At 43.9% G+C, this 24,494-nt stretch overlaps 1 protein-coding gene across 1 annotated transcript in view; it reads left to right on the forward strand.

Moving 5' to 3' along the window:
- Positions 1–24,494, forward strand: part of LOC126474266 (uncharacterized) — a 108,808-nt gene that overhangs the window by 37,613 nt on the left and 46,701 nt on the right. The window contains exon 4 of the mRNA XM_050101731.1: positions 22,409–22,933. Within this exon, the coding sequence (XP_049957688.1) occupies positions 22,409–22,933 (525 nt within the window). The remainder of the gene's footprint in view (positions 1–22,408; positions 22,934–24,494) is intronic.

Raw genomic sequence — 24,494 nt, forward strand, 5'->3', positions numbered from 1 at the left:
GGCGCGTATCACTTACAAGTGCAGATTTCTGTCATAGGAGTGTGCGAAAACGTAGCTTATCATTTCACGTGCGAAACTGCAGACTGCGTAAACCTGACTGTGGACGTGATAAAGAGACGACAGAACGTGAGAGATAATAACCCACGGGTCAGCGCGCCATCTCCGTCCACGACTATTTAAGCCCTCCGGTCGGTGCTCAGCTACACAGAAACCCTTCGGTACCCTTCGGTAGCAGACATGAGGACTCTGGTGAGTATTTTCCGCAGCTGTGCAATATTTGCGATTCAATTGCGTATTTGTTACTTTCTGACTTGGCTGCATCACTGTCACAAACTTACCAGTTTCATATCAAGTAAAGTCTTATTTCCTATGTTGGTCCGTAATATCATCAGTGTTCAAAAACACGAGGATTTTGTAAATATTAGTTTATTCTTAACGCAGAGGTACACTTGTTTTTCAAGACGCCATCGGTTTCACTGTAATATTTTCATACCTAGACCTGCTTCGTTAAATCGTAAATCTTACTGTAAATACTTTTTCCTAACATGTTCATTTACATGATTCATTATTTCCGTAGTTTCACTACCTAGCAGATACAACTGTTACTTTAATTCACTTACGCTTTCCCTCATTTTTATACATTGGTAAGAGACGGTGCAGGATATTCCCAATTTTGCTGTCGTTAGGTAGCCGTTTATTGCCAATCACACATACTGCTGCATTCGTAGCTCTGAAGGTAAAGGATCATTCAGAAAATTTTGAGAAAACTATCTTATAACAAAGCCATTTGTGATATTACATTCCGGAACACGATAGTGTGAACCATCGAAACCCAAGTGGTACAAAAAACGAGTGAGTGAAGCAATAAACTGTTTCATTTACATTTTCCAACAGTCGAAGTACTCATCATGCCTCCTTTTTTTCACAATGTTTTCATATATTACTATTCCTCTTTTAAATTTTGTTACATGTATCTAATTACAACATTTGAAAAAATATCCAAGCGTTTCATCAGTCCGACTGCATTGATATAATTACAAAAAGACTGGTGGAAGTAATGTGTGGTAAATAATGTGAACTATTTCAAATGATTCATTAAAGGTTCCTGCATGCTGTTGTCAAGTTTTGATGAAAATTGTTACCAGGTTAAATCAGAAAATAAGTTTGCGTGTATCTTCAGTAGTAAATAAAGCACACGTTATAGGTAAAAAAAAAGTAAATACAGATAAGCGCACTTAATGATGTAGTAAAGTTGTCAGGGGGAAAACATTAGTACAGTTTTAATTAACTGTTATTAGTTTAAACAGAGCAGAACACTTCTTATTTTGCGTACGTGTGTGTGTGTGTGTGTGTGTGTGTGTGTGTGTGTGCGGGCTTAACCGCGCGTCTGTGTGTGGTTGGGTGAATGGGTTTGTTTGTACGTGTCTTTGGGTCTGGATTTCTTGTGTCCATGTGGTGAACAGTACCGGCAAGCGCTTCCAAGAACGCAGTGGATTACTAACTGTCTGCTAGATGGCAGCAGTATTGGGTGATGGTAGTGCATTTAGAGATTCTGAAGTTGAACGCGACTTTTCAAAAAAATTGAATTTTTTTCACAGACGATCCTGCTGGCAGTTTTCGCTGTTGCTGCAGCCAGACCTAACATCCTTGATGATGTGCCCAGTACGACTCCGCACGTGCCGATCGTGAAGACATCCGGAAGTGCAGGCCTTGAAGACAGATCCCTCATCAGCGTTCCACCCAGCCACTTGCCTTTCTTTCCGAACACTTATTATCCTTTTAACATCGGCAAGAGTTCCCAGTCTGGTGTTTACGCTGCACCTAGCAGTCTTCCAATCAGCAATGAGGGCATCAGTTTCCCATTTGGTACACCTGTACTCTGTTTCCTTTCCGATACCGCAGTCCCCTCCACGTATCCTCCTCTGAGCTCCGTTGTTACGAGTCCCCAATATGGTTTCCCAATGAGAAACCCAGTTACTGGTCTGCAGTCTGTTTTTGTCTTACCTGACAACGGCGGTTCATTCGGCAACGTGATGAATACTGCCCAAGAGGCAGTTATGCTTAATCGGCCTTCCATCTACGTATTCGCTCCCGAATATCTGTCACTCAACGATGTTCGTGAGGTAAGACAGTTAAGTTCAGTATTAACTGCTTTCCATGTGGAATGCTGTCTCAGTAATATTTCCGTTACAGGAACTAAGACTTTTTCAGATCTATTAGCCTGAGATATCAGTGTATCACGTATTGTTAATTATTGCAAAGAATTTATTTTTCTGTGTCTCGCAATTTTCATACAGATTACATTACGTTGTTTACTTCAGAGGTTAAACTAACGGCATGAACTTGCTACAAAGCTCTTCTACGATGTGCTCAGCACCTTGGCTGGTAAGCCACCGTGCACCTGTAGGTAACGGAAAATCTTTTCATCTGCCTAGAATCCGGCATCCAACACAGCAAGTACAACGGCCTCCACCACTGCTGCCACACACGCCGCCGCAGACGCCGACGAGTCCGTAAGCAGAGAATCGAGCGCGGAAGCCAGACCTGTGTCTCTGCCAGTTGGCCAGCCTGCAGACAGCCTCGCGTCTCGCATCGCACTACGGACTGCTGCTGCTCCTTTCAGCCTGTATCCCAACACCATGGATTTCGGTGGTGTCCCCGTCGGCGCTAGAATCCAACAAGACGCGGCACCAAGCAGCCATTCACCAAACGTGATCTACTTTGGCGGTGTTCCTATTCGTGTTCTGGGAGCTCCTTGATGCTAGGTTGTAAAGTCAGTCTTTTATTGTTTTTTTTTTAAACCGAAAAAGACACTGGTGTTGTGTCTGTATCTCCTGTTCATACTGTTCGGATTAAAAATATTTTCTTCTCAACGAAATATATATTTTTTACCCTTGTATGTGTTTTTTACTCCTAAATAATTATTTTAGCCCTCGATTTATTTTCTGGAAAACAAGAATAATAATGGAAATAATTATCTGATTGTCGACAATCCGGACATTTTCGCATCATATTCGCGACATTTTGAACATGAAAAATGTTTCCAGAATGCGATTTTCACTCTGCAGCGGAGTGTGCGCTGATATGAAACTTTCTGGCAGATTAAAACTGTGTGCTGGACCGAGACTTTAACTCGGAACTTTTGCCTTTCTCGGGCAAGTGCTCTACTACCATATGAGCTTGGAAACATCCCCCAGGCTGTGGCTTAGCCATGTCTTCGCAAGATCCTTTCTTCCAGTAGTGCTAGTCCTGCAAGTTTCGCAGGAGAACTTCTGTGAAGTTTGGAAGGTAGGAGACGAAGTACTGGTGGAAGTAAAATTGTGAGTCGTGCTTGGGTAGCTCAGATGGTACAGCACTTTCCCCCGAAACGCAAAGGTCCCGAGTTTCATTCTCGGTCCAGCACACAGTTTTAATCTGCCAGGAAGTTTCATATCAGCGCACAGTCCACTGCAGAGTGAAAATCTCATTCTGGAAACATCCCCCAGGCTGTGGCTAAGCCATGTCTCCGCAATGTCCGTTCTTCTAGTAGTGCTAGTTCTGCAATGTTCGCAGGAGAGCTTCTGTAATGTTTGGAAGGTAGGAGACGAGGTACAGGCAGAAGTAAAGCAGTGAGGACGGGGCGTGAGTCGTGCTTGGGTAGCTCAGGTGGTGGAGCACTTTCCCCCGAAAGGCAAAGGTCCGGAGTTCGAGTCTCGGTCTGGCTCTGAGCACTATGGGACTTAACATCTGAGGTCATTAGTCCCCTAGAACTTAGAACAACTAAACCTAACTAACCTAAGAACATCACACATATCCATGCACGAGGCAGGATTCGAACCTGCGACCGTAGCGGTTGCGCGGTTCCAGACTGAAGCGCTCGGCAACTATGCACGGCTCTCGGTCTGGCACACAGTTTTAATCTGCCAGAAAGTTTCATGAAAAATGTTGATTCCCCTGAGTTCCTCGAAACTTGACAGCTATTCAAAATCCCCGCCAAACAGAGACAGCAGATGAAGAATTGCAACTACGTCAGGCCAATCAAAGTCACTTTCTTAGCTTCCCAACCACCATGAATGACTGCTGGATGTACCACTATGAGCCCAAGACAAAGCAGAAATCCAGCCACTGGAAACGAGTGCGTTCACCATAGCCGAAAAAGACGAAGAACTAACTTGATCGGGAAAGGCAGAAAATATGTCTTTTGGGACTGTCGTAACCTGTAGATTAGTACATTCTCTGAATGCTCTTGGCCTGTATGCTATGTAAAGAAGCAACCGACAGGTAAACGATAGTTATGAGCGAACATTCTCTACAGATGGAGGTCATGGGTGGCAAAGTGAAGTCGGCGACCACGGAATGAAACGGTCTTCAGTACTGTTGACTGTGTTACTGAAAATGAATAGGGAAATGTGGCTTCCAAGAAATTACAATGAATCATGAAATCTGTTACCAAAATGGAAACGCTACAGACATGTGGCCCTATGCCCAGGGAGTTCAGCATATAGTTGTTGCGATAGGAGCAGTTTTGTGAGAGGATACAGCTGCAGAAGCAACCTTCTGTAGCTTAGACGTATTATTTCTGCAAGGAACGACGGACCTAATGAATAAACAAAGAGAGAAGTGTGGTCTTAAAAGGCGTAGTATCAACAATATTATTAGCAGTCGGCTATTTTTTAAGGCGTTCACAGAACTTTTTATAGTAGTGGAAACTAGTATTTTTACTTTTTCTGTCTTTGGTTGAGATATTCCTCTTTTTTCTTTGAAGTATTTCTTCGTAGTGTTTCTAAAACCTAGTTATAATAATTATCATACACGCTTCTTATTACCCCACAACATTTCTAGCTTGCCAGATGGAAGCCTGTAATTTTGAAGAATGGAAAAAGTACTTATTTCTTAAGCACTGTTAAACGTTATTGGAATCATTCCAGATAATTCTTTTGACGTACCGTCTGAGGTGCATTGAGCTCTGTTGCAGAGATGCGTGCCAAATGTGATGGTTCCCGGCGCTCCGACAAAAATATCCATGTAGTGATGGCCGGCAGCCGGCGCCTGCTGCGCTGGCTGCACTTCTGATGTGGCTGTCCAACCACCATTCTGAGTTCAACAGAGGACCGGAGCCACCAGGCGAACTCATTGCTACAAGCCTGGTACCAATACCGATACACCGCCCATGCCTTACATTTACACTTCTGGCTATTAAAACTACTACACCAAGAAGAAATGCAGATGATAAACGGGTATTCATCCCACAAATATACTATACCAGAACTGACATGTGATTACATTTTCACGCAATTTGGGTGCATAGATCATGACAAATCACTACCCAGAAAACCACCTCTGGCCGTAATAACGGCCTTGTTACACTTCGGCATTGAGTCAAACAGAGCTTGGATGGCGTGTACAGATACAGCTGCCCATGCAGCTTCAACACGAAACCACAGATCATCAAGGATAGTGACTGGCGTATTGTGACGCGCCAGTAGCTCGGCCACCATTGACCAGACGTTTTCAATTGGTGAGAGATCTGGAAAATGTGCTGGCCAGGGCAGCAGTCAAACATTTTCTGTATTCAGAATGGGCCGTACAGGACCTGCGACATGCGGTAGTGCATTATCCTGCTGAAATGTAGGGTTTCGCAGGGATCGAATGAAGGGTAGCGTCACGGGTCGTAACACATCTAAAATGTAACGTGTACTGTTCAAAGTGCCGTCAATGCGAACAAGAGGTGACCGAGACATGTAAGCAATGGCACCCGATACCATCAGGTTTGGTGATACGCTAGTTTGAAGATGACGAATACACGCTTCCAATGTGCGTTCACCGCGATGTCGCCAAACAGAGATGCGACCATCATGATGCTGTAAACAGAACCTGGATTCATTCGAAAAAAAATGACGTTTTGCCATTCGTGCACCCAGGTTCGTAGTTGAGTACACCATCGCAGGCGCTCCTGTCTGTGATGTAGCGTCAAGGGTAACCGCAGAAATGGTCTCCGAGCTGATAGTTCACGCTGCTCAAAACGCCGTCGAACTGTTCGTGCAGATGGTTGTTGTCTTGCAAACGTCCCCATCTTTTGACTCAGGGATCGAGACGTGGGTGCACGATGCGTTACAGCCATGCGGATAAGATGCCTGTCATTTCGACTGCTAGTGATACGAGGCCGTTATGATCCATAACGGCGTTCCGTATTACCCTCCTGAACCCACCGATTCCATATTCTGCTAACAGTCATTGGATCTCGATCAACCCGAGCAGCAATGTCGCAATACGATAAACCGCAATCGCGATATGCTACAATCTGACCTTTATCAAAGTCGGAAACGAGATGGTACGCATTTCTCCTCCTTACACGAGGCATCACAACAACGTTTCACCAGGTAACGCCGGTCAACTGCTGTTTGTGCATGACAAATCGGTTGGAAACTTTCCTCATGTCAGCACTTTGTAGGTGTCGCCACTGGCGCAAACCTTGTGTGAATGCTCTGAAAAGCTAATCATTTGCACATCACAGCATCTTCTTCCTGTCGGTTAAATTTCGCGTCTGTAGCACGTCATCTTCGTGGTTTAGCAACTTTAATGGCCAGTAGTGTATTATCTTGGCCAATTTGTCGAAAATTCTAGGTACGATGCTCGAACTATGGTCATTTTGTTGTGTGTCAGTATTTACCTCAGAAACACGTCACTGGGTGAAGAATCCAGAACCACATTGATTTTACAAAAGAGAGCTGCACATTAAGTTTTCCAACAATTTTAATACACACGAAAATCGAGTCTTAATAGGTTTCATTGGATTTGTAATTTATCATTCTGTATGAATATACACTCCTGGAAATGGAAAAAAGAACACATTGACACCGGTGTGTCAGACCCACCATACTTGCTCCGGACGCTGCGAGAGGGCTGTACAAGCAATGATCACACGCACGGCACAGCGGACACACCAGGAACCGCGGTGTTGGCCGTCGAATGGCGCTAGCTGCGCAGCATTTGTGCACCGCCGCCGTCAGTGTCAGCCAGTTTGCCGTGGCATACGGAGCTCCATCGCAGTCTTTAACACTGGTAGCATGCCGCGACAGCGTGGACGTGAACCGTATGTGCAGTTGACGGACTTTGAGCGAGGGCGTATAGTGGGCATGCGGGAGGCCGGGTGGACTTACCGCCGAATTGCTCAACACGTGGGGCGTGAGGTCTCCACAGTACATCGATGTTGTCGCCAGTGGTCGGCGGAAGGTGCACATGCCCGTCGACCTGGGACCGGACCGCAGCGACGCACGGATGCACGCCAAGACCGTAGGATCCTACGCAGTGCCGTAGGGGACCGCACCGCCACTTCCCAGCAAATTAGGGACACTGTTGCTCCTGGGGTATCGGCGAGGACCATTCGCAACCGTCTCCATGAAGCTGGGCTACGGTCCCGCACACCGTTAGGCCGTCTTCCGCTCACGCCCCAACATCGTGCAGCCCGCCTCCAGTGGTGTCGCGACAGGCGTGAATGGAGGGACGAATGGAGACGTGTCGCCTTCAGCGATGAGAGTCGCTTCTGCCTTGGTGCCAATGATGATCGTATGCGTGTTTGGCGCCGTGCAGGTGAGCGCCACAATCAGGACTGCATACGACCGAGGCACACAGGGCCAACACCCGGCATCATGGTGTGGGGAGCGATCTCCTACACTGGCCGTACACCACTGGTGATCGTCGAGGGGACACTGAATAGTGCACGGTACATCCAAACCGTCATCGAACCCATCGTTCTACCATTCCTAGACCGGCAAGGGAACTTGCTGTTCCAACAGGACAATGCACGTCCGCATGTATCCCGTGCCACCCAACATGCTCTAGAAGGTGTAAGTCAACTACCCTGGCCAGCAAGATCTCCGGATCTGTCCCCCATTGAGCATCTTTGGGACTGGATGAAGCGTCGTCTCACGCGGTCTGCACGTCCAGCACGAACGCTGGTCTAACTGAGGCGCCAGGTGGAAATGGCATGGCAAGCCGTTCCACAGGACTACATCCAGCATCTCTACGATCGTCTCCATGGGAGAATAGCAACCTGCATTGCTGCGAAAGGTGGATATACACTGTACTAGTGCCGACATTGTGCATGCTCTGTTGCCTGTGTCTATGTGCTTGTGGTTCTGTCAGTGTGATCATGTGATGTATCTGACCCCAGGAATGTGTCAATAAAGTTTCCCCTTCGTGGGACAATGAATTCACGGTGTTCTTATTTCAATTTCCAGGAGTGTATATTTGGATTTCGTATAGATGGAACTATTTATTAAATTTTTGGGTAAGTGATGGACACTCCAAATCCCTTCTGCATAATAAGATTATTGCTTCTGTTGTAGCAGCTTATCGTAATAGGTTGGCGCGTAAGTTCGTATCGTTTTTGTTTTGCTTGTTGATATTCTCTTTACTATTGGTTATTTATCAAATGTCTCTCTTCATATTTAGCGAAATATTTTTGTTTAAGTATACGTATTGTAATTTTGTTATCAGGAGATCTTGAATGCAGCTGTGAAAGCTAGAAAACGGAGTGCCAAATAGAGAAACAGGAACAGTTCCATCATATTCTTCTGATTGCGTTCAATAGTGGGGTGACAGCAGATGAGGCAGCAAGAAACATATATGCTATGTATGGGGACATTGCCATTTGACAGCACGGCAACGATATGGCTTTCTCGTTTTAGGGAGGATCGTTTTGACAATGGTGATTCTCCATGTTCAGGAAAATGGTTCAAATGGCTCTGAGCACTATGGTACTTAACATCTGAGGTCATCAGTCCCCTAGAACTTAGAACTACTTAAACCTAACCAACCTAAGGACACCAGACACATCAATGGCCGAGGCAGGATTCGAACCTGCGACAGTAGCGGTTGCGCAGTTCCAGACTGAAGCGCCTAGAACCGCTCGGCCACTTCGGCCGGCACATTCCTCTCAATCCCTTCAGAAACTACCCGACTACTAATAATATTGTTGATATTACTTATTGTAAAACTAAAATTCCTTCACTTCTCTTTGTGTTTATTCATTACGGCTGTCGTTTCTTCCAGAATTCATGCATCTAAACTACAGAAGGTTGCTTCTGCGACTCGTTCCTTTCACGAACTGCTTCTGTCACATCTGTATGCTTTAATTCCCTGGGTGGAGAGCAGTAGCATTTCCATTGTGACAATCGATTTCACTATTGATTGTAATTTCTTGGGATGCACATTTCCGTAATTACTTTCAATAGGCCGAGCGGTTAAAGGCGCTACAGTCTGGAGCCGCACGACCGCTACGGTCGCAGGTTCGAATCCTGCCCCGGGCATGGATGTGTGTGATGTCCTTAGGTTAGTTAGGTTTAAGTAGTTCTAAGTTCTAGGGGACTTATGACCATAGCAGTTGAGTCCCATAGTGCTCAGAGCCATTTGAACCATTTGAACTTTCAGTAACACAATGAACAATCTTGAAGACCGTTTCATTCAGTGGTCGCCGACCTCAGTTTCCTACCCTCCATCTGTTCGGAATGTTCACTTGCAGGGATGGCAACATGCTATCGTGCGTTTGAATGTCTCTTGTAGTGTTCCTTGGCAGTCATGGTTATTGGGGCTGCAGTATCGTCCCACATGCACCTTGTCTGTTCGTTTCTCAGCGCCATTTTGGGATTCAGCGTCCTTCATGCCTGTCACCCAGTACCCGCTGAATTTACGATGAACGCACAGCGTGTGCTCCTGAATGCTCACACTGCTGCAGACCCAACTTCCAATTACTTGTGTTCCGGTTTTGTATAGTTTCATAGCATATGTGCCAAGACCAGTCACATAAAGTACATCACTGGCCATTAAAATTGTTACACCAAGAAGAAATTCAGATGATTAACGGGTATTCATGGGACAAATATATTATGCTAGAACTGACATGTGATTATATTTTCACGCAATTTCGGTGCATAGATCCTGAGAAATCAGTACCCCGAACAACCACCTCTGGCCATAATAACGGCCTTGACCCGCCTGGGCACTGAGTCAAACGGAGCTTGGATGGCGTGTACAGGTACAGCTGCCCATGCAGCTCCAACACGATACCTCAGTTCATCAGGAGTAGTGTCTGGCGTATTATGACGAGCCAGTTGCTCGGCCACCATTGGCCAGACGTTTCAATTGGTGAGAGATCTGGAGAATGTACTGGCCAGGGCAGCAGTCGAACACTTTCTGTATCCAGAAAGGCCCGTACAGGACTTGCAACATGCGATCGTGCATTATCCCGCTGAAATGCAGGATTTCGCAAGGATCGAATGAAGGGTACAGCCACGGGTCGTAACACATCTGAAATGTAACGTCCACTGTTCAAAGTGCCGCCAATGCGAACAAGAGGTGACCGAGACGTGTTACCAATGGCTCCCCACACCGTCACGTCGGGTGATACGCCAGTATGGCGATGACGAATACACGCTTCCAAAGTGCGTTAACCGCGATGTCGCCAAACACGGATGCGACCATCATGATGCTGTAAACAGAACCTGGATTCATCCGAAAAAATGACGTTTTGCCATTCGTGCACCCAGGTTCGTCGTTGAGTACACCCTCGCAGGCGCTCCTTTCTGTGATGTAGCGTCAAGGGTAACCGAGCCATGGTCTCCGAGCTGATAGTTCACGCTGCTCAAAACGTCGTCGAACTGTTCGTGCAGATGGTTGTTGTCTTGCAAACGTCCCCTTCTTTTGACTCAGGGATCGAGATGTGGGTGCACGATCCGTTACAGCCATGCGGATAAGATGCCTGTCATTTCGACTGCTAGTGATACGAGGCCGTTGTGATCCAGCACGGCGTATTACCCTCCTGAACCTACCGATTCTACATTCTGCTAACAGTAATTGGATCTCGACCAACGCGAGCAGCAATGTCGCGATACGATAAACCGCAATCGCGATAGGGTACAATCCGATCTTTATCAAAGTCGGAAACGTGATGGTACGCATTTCTCTTCCTTACACGAGGCATCAGAACAACGTTTCACCAGGCAACGCCGGTCAACTGCTGTTTGAGTATGAGAAATCGGTTGGAAACTTTCCTCATGTCAGCACGTTGAAGGTGTCGCCACCAGTGCCAACCTGATGTGAATGCTCTGAAAAGCCAATAATTTGCACATCACAGCATCTTCTTCCTGTCGGTTAAATTTTCGTCTTTAGCACGTCATCTTCGTGGTGTAGCAATTTTAATGGCCAGTAGTGCATTAATCTACACCTTTTGACATTTCCGAAAGACATCATTCCTTCCATTTCCGATTGTGTTACGTCCTCGTCTTTATCGACGATTAACAACACACTTGTTTCCATTGCATGCACTTTTCCTTTGTTTTGGGCCATAGTGATACATCCAACAGTCAGCCATGGTGGTTCGGGAGCTAAGGAACTAAACTTTATTCGCCTGACATAGTTGCAGCTCTTCATCTCCTTTCTCCGTTTGGCTGGGATTCTGAATGGTTGTCAGGTTTCGAGGAACTGAGAGTAATCAACATTTTCCATGTTGAAAATGTTGCACAAGATGCAAATTTTACGGTTCTGACTCCGTCCGAGGTTGATGCAGCGCCTCTCTCCTAACACGTGCACTTAGCGAGCCATCGACATCGCCCACAGCGAAGACTACACACGTGACTAGGTGGCCGGACAGCATTATACTGAGCGTGGTATAGGGGTAGCGTCTTTGATTCATAAACAAAAATGTCTTCGGTCCCGGGTTCGATCCCCGCCACTGCCTGAATTTTGATAAATAATCAGCATTGGCAGCCGAAGACTTCCGGTATAAGAAGTCAGCCTCATTCTGCCAACGGCCTTGTCAAAGAGGGCGGAGGATCGGATGTTCAGGGCACTCTCTTGTCCTAGGGGTGGGAAATTGCCCCTAAAGGCGGAAGAATCAGCAATGATCAACGACATGAGGATGCAGAAGGCAATGGAAACCACTGCATTAAAAACACGTAACGTGTATCCGCAGGACATGTGGCCTGTAATTGAAGAAGTGTCATGATGATCTCTCCATTGGCAAAAGATTCCGGAATAGTCCCCCGTTCGGATCTCCGGGAGGGGACTGCCAAGGGGGAGGTTACCATGAGAAAAAGATTGAATAATCAACGATAGGATAACGTTCTACGAGTCGGGGCGTGGAATGTCAGAAACTTGAACGTGGTAGGGAAACTAGAAAATCTGAAAAGGGAAATGCAAAGGCTCAATCTAGCTATAGGTCAGTGAAGTGAAGTGGAAAGAAGACAAGGATTTCTGGTCAGATGAGTATCGGGTAATATCAACAGCAGCAGAAAATGGTATAACAGGTGTAGGATTCGTTATGAATAGGAAGGTAGGGTAGAGGGTGTGTTACTGTGAATAGTTCAGTGACCGGGTTGTTCTAATCAGAATCGACAGCAGACCAACATCGACAGCGATAGTTCAGGTATACATGCCGACGTCGCAAGCTGAGGATGAACAGATAGAGAAAGTGTATGAGGATATTGAAAGGGTAATGCAGTATGTAAAGGGGGACGAAAATTTCATAGTCATGGGCGACTGGAATGCGGTTGTAGGGGAAGGAGTAGAAGAAAAGGTTACAGGAGAATATGGGCTTGGGACAAGGAATGAAATAGGAGAAAGACTAATTGAGTTCTGTAACACATTTCAGCTAGTAATAGCGAATACCCTGTTCAAGAATCACAAGAGGAGGAGGTATACTTGGAAAAGGCCGGGAGATACGGGAAGATTTCAATTAGGTTACTTCATGGCCAGACAGAGATTCCGAAATCAGATACTGGATTGTAAGGCGTACCCAGGAGCAGATATAGACTCAGATCACAATATAGTAGTGATGAAGAGTAGGCTGAAGTTCAAGACATTAGTCAGGAAGAATCAATGCGCAAAGAAGTGGGACACGGAAGTACTAAGGAATGACGAGATACGTTTGAAGTTCTCTAACGCTATAGATACAGCAATAAGGAATAGCGCAGTAGGCAGTACAGTTGAAGAGGAATGGACATCTCTAAAAAGGGCCATCACAGAAGTTAGGAAGGAAAACATAGGTACAAAGAAAGTAGCTGCGAAGAAACCATGGGTAACAGAAGAAATACTTCAGTTATTTGATGAAAGGAGGAAGTACAAAAATGTTCCGGGAAAATCAGGAATACAGAAATACAAGTCGCTGAGGAATGAAATAAATAGGAAGTGCAGGGAAGCTAAGACGAAATGGCTGCAGGAAAAATGTGAAGACATCGAAAAAGATAGGATTGTCGGAAGGACAGACTCAGCATACAGGAAAGTCAAAACAACCTTTGGTGACATTAAAAGCAGCGGTGGTAACATTAAGAGTGCAACGGGAATTCCACTGCTAAATGCAGAGGAGACAGCAGATAGGTGGAAAGAATACATTGAAAACCTCTATGAGGGTGAAGATTTGTCTGGTGTGATAAAAGAAGAAACAGGAGTCGATTTAGAAGAGATAGGGGATCCAGTATTAGAATCGGAATTTAAAAGACGTTTGGAGGACTTACGGTCAAATAAGGCAGAAGGGATAGATAACACTCCATCAGAATTTCTAAAATCATTGGGGGAAGTGGCAACAAAACGACTATTCACGTTGGTGTGTAGAATATATGAGTCTGGCGACATACCATCTGACTTTCGGAAAAGCATCATCCACACAATTCCGAAGACGGCAAGAGCTGACAAGTGCGAGAATTATCGCACAATCAGCTTAACAGCTCATGCATCGAAGCTGCTTACAAGAATAATATACAGAAGAATGGAAAAGAAAATTGAGAATGCGCTAGGTGACGATCAGTTTGGCTTTAGGAAAAGTAAAGGGACGAGAGAGGCAATTCTGACGTTACGGCTAGTAATGGAAGCAAGGCTAAATAAAAATCAAGACACTTTCATGGGATTTGTCGACCTGGAAAAAGCGTTCGACAATATAAAATGGTGCAAGCTGTTCGAGATTCTGAAAAAAGGAGGGGTAAGCTATAGGGAGAGACGGGTCATATACAATATGTACAACAACCAAGAGGGAATAATAAGAGTGGACGATCAAGGACGAAGTGCTTGTATTAAGAAGGGTGTAAGACAAGGCTGTAGCCTTTCACCCCTACTCTTCAATCTGTACTTCGAGGAAGCAATGATGGAAATAAAAGAAAGGTTCAGGAATGGAATTAAAATACAAGGTGAAAGGATATCAATGTTACGATTCACTGATGACATTGCTATCCTGAGTGAAAGTGAGGAAGAATTAAATGATCAGCTGAACGGAATGAACAGTCTAATGAGTACACAATATGGTTTGAGAGTAAATCGGAGAAAGACGAAGCTAATGAGAAGTAGTGGAAATGAGAACAGCGAGAAACTTAACATCAGGATTGATGGTCACGAAGTCAATGAAGTTAAGGAATTCTGCTACCTAGGCAGTAAAATAACCAATGACGGACGGAGCAAGGAGGACATCAAAAGCAGACTCGCTGTGGCAAAAAAGGCATTTCTGGCCAAGAGAAGTCTACTAATATCAAATACCGGCCTTAATTTGAGGAAGAAATTTCTGAGGATGTACGTCTGGAGTACAGCATTGTGTGGTAGTGAAACATGGACTGTGGGAAAACCGGAACAGAAGAGAATCGAAGCATTTGAGATGTGGTGCTATAGACGAATGTTGAAAATTAGGTGGACTGATAAGGTAAAGAATGAGGAGGTTCTACGCAGAATCGGAGTGGAAAGGAATATGTGGGAAACACTGATAAGGAGAAGGGACAGGATGATAGGACATCCGCTAAGACATGAGGGAATGACTTCCATGGTACTAGAGGGAGCTGCAGAGGGCAAAAACTGTAGAGGAAGACAGAGATTGGAATACGTCAAGCAAATAATTGAGGACGTAGGTTGCAAGTGCTACTCTGAGATGAAGAGGTTAGCACAGGAAAGGAATTCGTGGCGGGCCGCATCAGACCAGTCAGTAGACTGATGACCAAAAAAAAAAAAAAGGCCTCAGATGTGAGCGTACTGCTGTGCGCCCACCTTCTGAGAATCATGTTCGACACCGCTGGATTTGGGCGCTACGAGAATTGGAACTGTGCGCTTTTTATCGTCCGTGTGCATTTTACTAGCTGTCTGCGTTTTATCAATTGAACTTTTATCAAGACACCTTTACAGTGCAGTGCCTTTTATTCTGTGACTTCATCTAATGTATCATGGTAGTTGCACAGCAAGTCCCATAAGATTAGATGATGACAGGGTAAGACTATTGAAATTGGTTATCTCAGAACAGTAAAAGGACAGCACAGCAAGTGTACTTTCCAACTTAAAAACTAACACAGTTTTCCATCAGAACCATGTGAATCTTCTGGCTGCTGCCCATCTCCTCGCATGCAGTGTTCAGGATCAATTCTATTTGCACGTACAGCAGCTAGACAATGCCTAGCATCTGTTACGAAATACGAGCCGTTGAGCTAACCAGGACAGCTGAAAACGTACAAGCAGCAGTTGTCCTCGGTATTTCTCTGACCAATAATAAGAGGTATAAAGTCTTAAAACATTCGTTGCGGGATTCTGCAGGGCCATTGAATGGACGCAGTTTTAAAAATGGATAGAAAGCTGGCTTATGCCGTTAAGAATTTTTCCTGTCAGCCAGGAACACAGGACGGTTACTGAACTTCGCCCTGGCACTGCAAAGAAAGCCACCATACTCTCAACAATGAAATTAAATTTATTGATATAGATGACCCCGTATTTCCTAATAAGGTCAATAATAAATTACAAAATAACCCACCTGCAGAACATACTTACTCAGAATTACCATTAATTTCTAGATTCTAATAACCTCACACCGGAGACTCGATTGGTATTTGGTTTTGAAAAGGACCGAAACTGCTGACTCCTGTAACACAACGGAAAATAAATTAAAGCCAGTTGTCCAGCAGAAACTACAAGTAATTTGAATAATGCTGTAGAATCCTAAATAAAATGTTTTTTATCCAACTAACGTCAGACGCTGCTGTAGGTAGTTTGCAATGACCGTACACAGCTTTACGCAACCCTACTCTGTTAGTAAGCATAGCGTACTTTTATCGTCATTTATTACTAGTCGGCAGGCCGGTGTGGCCGAGCGGTTCAAGGCGCTTCAGTCCTGAAGCGCGCGACAGCTACGGTCGCAGGTTCGAATCCTGCCTCGGGAATGGATGTATGTGATGTCCTTAGGTTAGTTAGGTTTAAGTAGTTCTAAGTTCTAGGGGACTGATGACCTCAGATGTTAAATCCCATAGTTCTCAGAGCCATTTGAACCATTACGAGCGGCTGTTCGGACTCGCAAAACTGCATAACCTTGTAGCAGCGTTGAATAGATTTTGCAGTGTATAACTACGGAACTGTAAAGTACAACAAACTTTCCATTGTCGTAGTCAGCCGCCCGTGGACTTCTGGTTAGCGTTGCTGTGTCTCGGTTACCGGGGCCCGGGTTCCATCCCCCGCAGGTACGGGGCCCTTTCTCTACTTGAGACTGGCTGCATGTGTGTTGCCATCATCATCGACGGAACTGGTGTCAAATAAAAAGACCCCCACTAATTCGCCAAACACCCGCATAAGGGATCACTCTGTCGAAAGTGGCGTACCGACGTTTTACGTGTTGTGACTGTTCGAATTCGAACTGAATTGTCAGATAACTACTAACCACGTCTAAACCTGTTTGAATATTGTTTAGGTTACGGTTTTCATTCTCGGGCATTTAATGCAAAACTGGAGTGTCGTTCTATCCAGAAACGACGTCTATCATTTCACATCATTCCTCGCTTATAACTACAGTTTGTACATGTAAAGTTTCGCACTAAAACACGGTGTCAGTATTTACCATAGAGTAGGAACCAGTACCAACTTATGCAGAGAACTTGCTAGCAATGATAAATAAGCACGCCTTTTAATACCGGGCTCCAGTTCTGAGGGGAAAAAAATTAACTCCTTTTTAAACAATCCCTTTAAGAAACTTATGATATAGAAATGATGTTAATTATTTCTCCCAGGATGAATTTACTTCAGTCTTGAGAAACAAAGCAAATAAATTATATCAAGTACTGTTACAATGTGACCCATCAAAGATTTGTATCGGCAATTTCTCAAGTAATTGAGCCACACGAATGTAGCATTAAATTCAATTACTTTTCAACTTCACAAACAATAATCTCGAGATAGGTTTCAATCAAAGTAAATATACGAACTTCAAATGAGAACGTTACAGTTTGACTATTAACTACGAATTAATACGAATACAAGAGGACAATCACCACAGTTTTCGTCGTCAGAGTGGTACATGGCTTGCGTGCCTGGTTGCCTTGGTATCGGAAGGACTGAGTGAACTGTGTACTGAACATCATTAGCGACTCAACCAACATTTAATCTCATTTATTAAACATTGTACTCAGGCTAGTTAATACGAAATATTCATCTTCCTTTTGAAGCAATTATAAAAGACGTAAATCGTATTTGGGATCAAATACAAGGGTTGGAACTTTAATAGAGGCAACTTTTTATTTACAGCTCGTACAAAATAGATACGCGTTTCAAAGTTTTACTGACTTACTAGCATTGTGTATAGCACGTTGCCAGCGATGTGGAAGTCTTAGGATACTCTTAGCAGTGCCAGTTGTGTTGACAGTTCGAGCGGCGTGGTCTATTGCCCGACGAATTTGTAGAAATCGAGTTGTACTCACGAGGGCTAAAGTCATTGGAGTGCAGTAGGTGAATAGCATTTAGCAGCCCCATCAGTCAAAGAAATCAGTAACAGCTTGAACTGTACGTACTTGAGCATTGTTCTGCAAAATGATGGTCACGTCAGGTCCTGCAGAAACTGTCATTACTTCTGTCTCTAAGCTGGTCGTAGGTTGTGTGCCAAAAATGAACAGCATAGAGACAGAAGTGATGACACGTTTTGCAGGACCTGACCAACATTTTGCAGGACAGTGCTCAAGCACGTACAGTGCAAACTGTTACTGATTTGTTTGACTGATGGGTCTGCTGAGTGTAATACCACCTGGCTTATGCCCTCGTGAGTTCAACTCGGCACACTCTATATGCCGTTCTCTATTGTACTGACGCAATCATTAGTCGAACGTGTGCGTCCTCTTATAATGGAAACCTTAGGCCGCCAGGACACATCTTACTTCTTCTCTTTAGAACTTAGAAAGCAGTGGGTTTGAGCGACCTTTCCGAAAAATACTACGATTTGTAGCTAGTTTAGGGAACTAGTGAAAGGAATTGCAATTTCATTGCAACAGAGAAAGTTCTGAACGGGAAAGACGACACAGAGCATCCCTTTCAATTGACGTAAATGAAGATGACTCGCCGGTATGTTTAAATGTGATTCTCCCGGAAATGAGACATGTAACTAACGCCGCCTCACGCGGTCCGGTACTCCACAAGAAAGTTAAGACCAGAAAATACTAACTAAATAAAGTGACGTATCATATTTGTGTATATCTGGACTATAAAAGTAAAGAGCTGTAGAGTAAAGGAGACAGGCGGACGTTATGTGATCTACGAAGAAACGACGAACACATTTAGCTGGTCATTTCTCCGGTGTGTGGAAGCACTCGTAGTCCGTAAAGCTAAGAGAGAATGAGAAAGGCAGAGTTGTGTGACGAAGTAAACAGATGAATGGAACGCTGAAGTCAGATGCCTATCACTTAGACGTGCAGATTTCTGTCATACGAGCGTGAGGGAACGTAGCTTATCAGTTCGTAAGCGGATCTGAAGACTGCTTAGCCCTTGTTGTGACCGTGATAAAGAGGAGCCGGAATGTGGGAGATAATAACCCACCGGTCAATACGCCATCCCTGTCCACTACTATTTAAGCCCTCCGGTCAGCGTCTCAGCGGCACAGAACCCATTCGGTACACTTCAGCAGCAGAAATGAGGGGACTGGTGAGTAACTTCTACTGTTGAGCAGTATCTTAATTTCAGTTGCTTATTTGTTTCTTTCTTGTTGGGCTGCCTCAGTAAGTCACAAAATTACCAGTTTCTTATTGAGCAATGTCTTATTTCCAACGTATCTCGCATTAAAATAAACTTTGGTATGTGCATTTGGTCAGCAATATCATCAGCGTACAGAACAGACGAGGATATCTGAAGAAGCCAATTTATTTTTAACGTAGAGGTACGCTTGCTTCTGACGACACTATCGGCACCTCTGTAGTATTATTACACCTGGAGCAGTTTCATTAAGGCATAATACCTTACTGAACGCACTTTTTCCTAAAACGTTCAATTCTACGACTGATTTTCAGTGATTTCACTACCCAGGAGGTGCAACCACTACTGTAATTCACTTATGCTTTCCCTCACTTAGATGTAGAAATAATGTGATGTTACATTCCTGAACACGATACTGTCAGCCGGCCGGGGTGGCCGAGCGGTTCTAGGCGCTACAGTCTGGAACCGCACGACCGCTACGGTCGCAGGTTCGAGTCCTGCCTCGGGCATGGATGTGTGTGACGTCCTTAGGTTAGTTAGGTGTAAGTAGTTCTAAGTTCTAGGGGACTGATGACCTCAAAAGTGAAGTCCCATAGTGCTGAGAGCCATTTGAACGATACTGCCAACCATGGAATCGCCAGTGATAAAACCAACGAGTGATCGAAGCAGTAAACTGTTCTATTTACAATTATCAACAGTCGCATTGCCCATGATGCCGTCCTTTATTGACCATATCTTCATACGTTAGTATTCCTCTCTTAAATTTGATACTTATATCTAATTATAACATTTGGAAAAATACCATAAACGTTTCCACAGTCCGACTACATTGACATAATTACAAAAAGGCCGATGGAGGGAATGTATGGCAAATATCGTATTTACGCGAATCTAATGCGCCATCGAATGAAATGCGCACACCATTTAAAAAAATTAAATTAGTAAAAAGAAGGAATTTTGGCGCATCGCTGGTAAGGTATTTCTGTATTGCTGACATTGATTTTACAATGCTAACTTTATTTCAAACAATAGGAATGTATACATGAACTATAAAAACCACAATAATTTATTAAGTTACTCATTACGGTAATAAGTGACATTTTCTCTATTAAAAGAGATCGCCTAACTTGATTACCTACATGACACACAAAGAAACATACTGTAAACGACAAGCTTTACTCAGTGAGCCATAATGTAGGGTGCAGCACGCTTAATGTTTCCTGTCGGAGTCAGTTCACGATTTGGTTCACAACATTATTTTTCGTACCGTTCCTGAAGGTTACCTTTGAAAGGTTTATTTATACTAACGCTCGGGGGTTGTAATACGGAAGTCATTCCTCCATGAATAATACCAAGGTCACTGGGTAGGCTGTGCATCTTCTTTTATACGTCGTCAGTGAGATGACCACGAAATGCATCAACACAAATCATTGATCGTTGCTTGGAAAGTCCACCAGGACGGAGTTCCCATACGTTTTGGAGCCAGTCAAGCATCAAAGTTTCAGTCATCCGTCCCTTCTCTTGACTCCGAATAATGACGTCATCAGGGAGTAGCTTTTTATTTTTTGGAGTCTTGGGGCATGTTTTTCGCTTGAAGATTAAAAAAGGGGGAGGTTTGTTCCCATCTTCTGTGATTTCCAGCATTACTGTTACGCGCTGTTTTCCACACCCACGTTTTGATGGTAACTTCTTTTGTACTCTTCTCGTCAATCGTGCAATTATGTGGCATATCAAACGAAATTGGAATCTCATCAGCGTTGCCTATTTGGCCCATCGATAAATTCTTGTCTTTCCGAAGTGTAATAACATACCGCTGTAATTCTTGAAGTTTCTTCTCAAAATCCTGTGGTAGCTTTCGGCATATTGTTGCATGGCGTGGCCCGCTCGTTTCATAAAGCGTTCAATCCATCCACGGCTGCCCTTAAACTCTTGCTTCGGTATATTAACAGTTGATACCACCTCTTTTGCTTTCTTTATTATGGTGTTACTTGTCACAGGTTGTCCATTACTCCTCCTTTCTCGGACGAATTCCAAAACATTTACTTCAACGTCAGGATGTCTTCCTCTGCGAGCTCCAGTAAATTTCTTTCTACTAGTGATAGTTGCAAATAGTCAAAATTTCTGTTTCTTCCATAAGCGAATGTTACTCTCACCTACATTGAACCCTCTTCCTGCCCTTCTGTTACGATATTTTTCAGAAAAAAGAATTACTTTACGCTTGAAAGTAGCTTCATCGATATTCCTCTCTGCTTGCATTCCATTTCGTGACTACCTAATGCCAACACAATGCGAAGTACTGTAGTAGGCCAACAATAATGAAATGAGGTCGAGAAGTACAACAATGCGTTATACTGTACAGGATCCTACCTAAATTTCAACGATTAAAAAAAATTTGAACCGACGACTAAAGAAAATTTCGAATCGTGGCAGTAACGGATTTTGTTGTAACGCCTGCAAACAGAATCTTCATTTATTTAATTTACCGATCCCGTTCCTATATTTTCTTGCTAGAGTTTAATAAATGTGTTGCCGCTTCGTATCACAAAGGGTAAGAAATACCGTTGAACGGTTAAAGCTTGTATTCGATGCGCCATCGAATCTTATGCGCGTCCCAATTTTGTGTACTTCGTATAGCAAAAAAAAGTCTCCACTAGAATAAAATGGCTCTGAGCACTGTGGGACTTAACATCTAAGATCATCAGTCCGCTAGAACTTAGAACTACTTAAACCTAACTAACCTAAGTACATCACACACATCCATGCCCGAGGCAGGATTCGAACCTGCGACCGTAGCGGTAGCGCGGTTCCAGACTGTAGCGCTTAGAACAGCTCGGCCACTCCGGCCGGCATCTGCACTAGATTCGCGTAAATACGGTAATTGTTACGCTGTTTTAGATATTTCATTTAAGTTCCAGCATGTTGCCATCAAGATGTGACGAAAACTACAATCAGGATAAATGAGAAAATAAGTAGCCGAACATCTTGAATAGTAAACAAAGCAGATGTTGTAGGTGGAAAATGTAAACAGACGTGAGCGGACTTCTTGATGTGGCAAAGCTGTCAGTAGGAAAACGTTGCTAAAGTTTTACATCAACTGTTATTAGTTTATACAGAGCCGCATACTTCTTACTGTGCGTATGTGTGTGTGTGTGTGTGTGTGTGTGTGTGTGTTGTGTATGTGTGTGAGAGAGAGAGAGAGACAGCGCGTATTCGCGTACGTACGCACGCGTGCGTATATGCTTGGCTGAATAGGTTGGTTTCTGCGTGTCTGTATGTGTCTGTGTGCTTGAATCCATGGAAGGATTGGAACAGTATGGCGACAAGTTCAAAGAATGCAGTGCGTTACTAGTTGCCTCCCTTTTTTACAGTCAGGAGAGATGACAACAGTATGGGTGATGGCAGTGTACTTGGACACTTTTTAAGTTCAATGCGAATTATAAAACAAGTGTATTTTTCTTTTTTTTTTTCACAGACGATCCTGCTGGCAGCGTTTGCAGTAGCTGCAGCGAGACCTAACATCCTTGATGATTTGTCCAGTGCGACGCCGCACGAGACAAATGTGAAGTCATCCGGAGGTGCAGACCTTCAGGACAGATCCCTCATCGGCGTTCCATCTAGCAACCTACCTGTCTTTCCGAACCCTTATTACCCGTTCAACATCGTCAAGACTACCCAGTTACCTATTTACACTGCACCTAGCAGCCTTCCCATTAGCAGTGGGGACACAACTTTCCCATTTGGTACATCTGCACTCTGTTTCCTTTCCGATGTCGGCGTCCCATACACGTATCCTTTTCTGAGCTCCGTTGTAACGAGTCCCCAGTACGGTTTCCCAATGAGAAACCCAGTTACTGGTTTGCAGACTGTTTTTGTCTCACCTGACAACAGCGGTTCCTTCGGCAACGTGATGAATACTGCCCAAGAGGCAGTTATGGTTAATCGGCCTTCCATTTATGTCTTCGCTCCAGAATATCTGTCACTCAACAATCTTGGTGAGGTACGATATTTAAAACTAGTATGAACTGCCTTCCATATGGAGTGCTGTCTCAGAATCGCCTCCGTTATAGGAACTAAGATATTTTACAGATCTATTAACCTGGGATATCGATATATCGCGTATTATTAATTATTGCAAAGAATTTAATTTCTCTGCCTCGCCCTTTGTATGTAGATTACGTTATACTCTGATTTTTTTCTCAATTTATTTGTAGAAATTTGTGTATCTTGAAAATTACCTGTGGCTGGCCTGCGCCTAGATGGATTTGGTAGCGTTTTAGAAAGAAAAAACTCAGAAGAGACAGAGGTTCAACCGAGTTGTGACACGTTCTCTGTTGATATCAGCCATGAATACGAAAAGTGTCATTCTCAATTAGAGTTCGGGTGCAGCTTGTAATTATATGATGGCTTCAGAAAATGCGGTGAACAAAGGTGTCTAGGCATAGTCATGTCACTCAAATGAGTAAATTAGGCTTAAATTTATGCCAGTGATCAATCATAGGAATAACCAATAGTAATTTTAAAATTCATACTTGATTTTGCTTGGCTCTCTTTCTTGAAGAAGATCCGGTGAGCTAAAAGGGAATGTGGTGGGGAATTGTTTACACGCAGGACCAGAATTGTAGAGTGCGGAGGGTAAAATACCCGTCGGGTCATCCGGAAAAGACGTTCCTTGTTTTTTTATAAAATCATAAAAGTTAATTGCTAGCATGGTTCGCTTGATAGTAAGAAGGACGGTTTCCTTCTCTAAATCTTGTATGTTACACGCAGCTGTGTCACAAGTCTGTGGCATTTAGTTCGAATCTCCGAAAGCAACGACGCGATCAAATACTGTATAACCCTCTTCTTTCTTTTACGAAAACATTCCCGTTGCTCCAAAGATGGTATTGCTGTTTTCAACCTGTGAGTAATTAATATGTTTGCCGTCGTTACCAACTTTCTACTCGTATGTTTTTTAGTATGAATGTGGATTAATCACCTGTCCTTACGACAATAAGCACATATAGGTTCGAATTCCTTGTGGACAAAGTTGTCGATATCCCGCAAATTACATAGTAGACTTGCTTAGCTTACAACGTAAGCCGCAAAGTGGTATAAAAATATCACATGTACCACTTATATGTTAAAATAAACGTATGAAACCGGGCAATGTATTTATCGCAACGGAAGTGACACGGATGTATGGGCTTTGATGTGATTTCTACGTCAAATAAAGAGAATAGTATAAGCACCCACGCTGAATCAAACTTAATGTGATAATGATCCAAGCAGAAGAAATGAATTAAAATTTATTCTACGGCCGGGACTTTTTTTGTTCGATATAGTTCGTTCCGTTTGGTCAGGGCGGACCTCACAAGACATCCGTTCACGTTGATCGTTGATTCCTTTACTCAGTTTTTTTTTTATTACAGAGGGCGAGTCTTTTGGCTTGCTAGGTAGAAATGCTAACCATTACACCACCGCAGTACAATCCCCAATGTTGCTGCACGAACTTCCCAAGTTGATTGCCCTCCACAACACAAACTTCAATTCATTTCTTCTGCTTATTTCCCCTTACGTTG

This window comes from Schistocerca serialis, chromosome 4, assembly GCF_023864345.2.
Source record: "Schistocerca serialis cubense isolate TAMUIC-IGC-003099 chromosome 4, iqSchSeri2.2, whole genome shotgun sequence".
Taxonomy (NCBI): Eukaryota; Metazoa; Arthropoda; class Insecta; order Orthoptera; family Acrididae; genus Schistocerca; species Schistocerca serialis.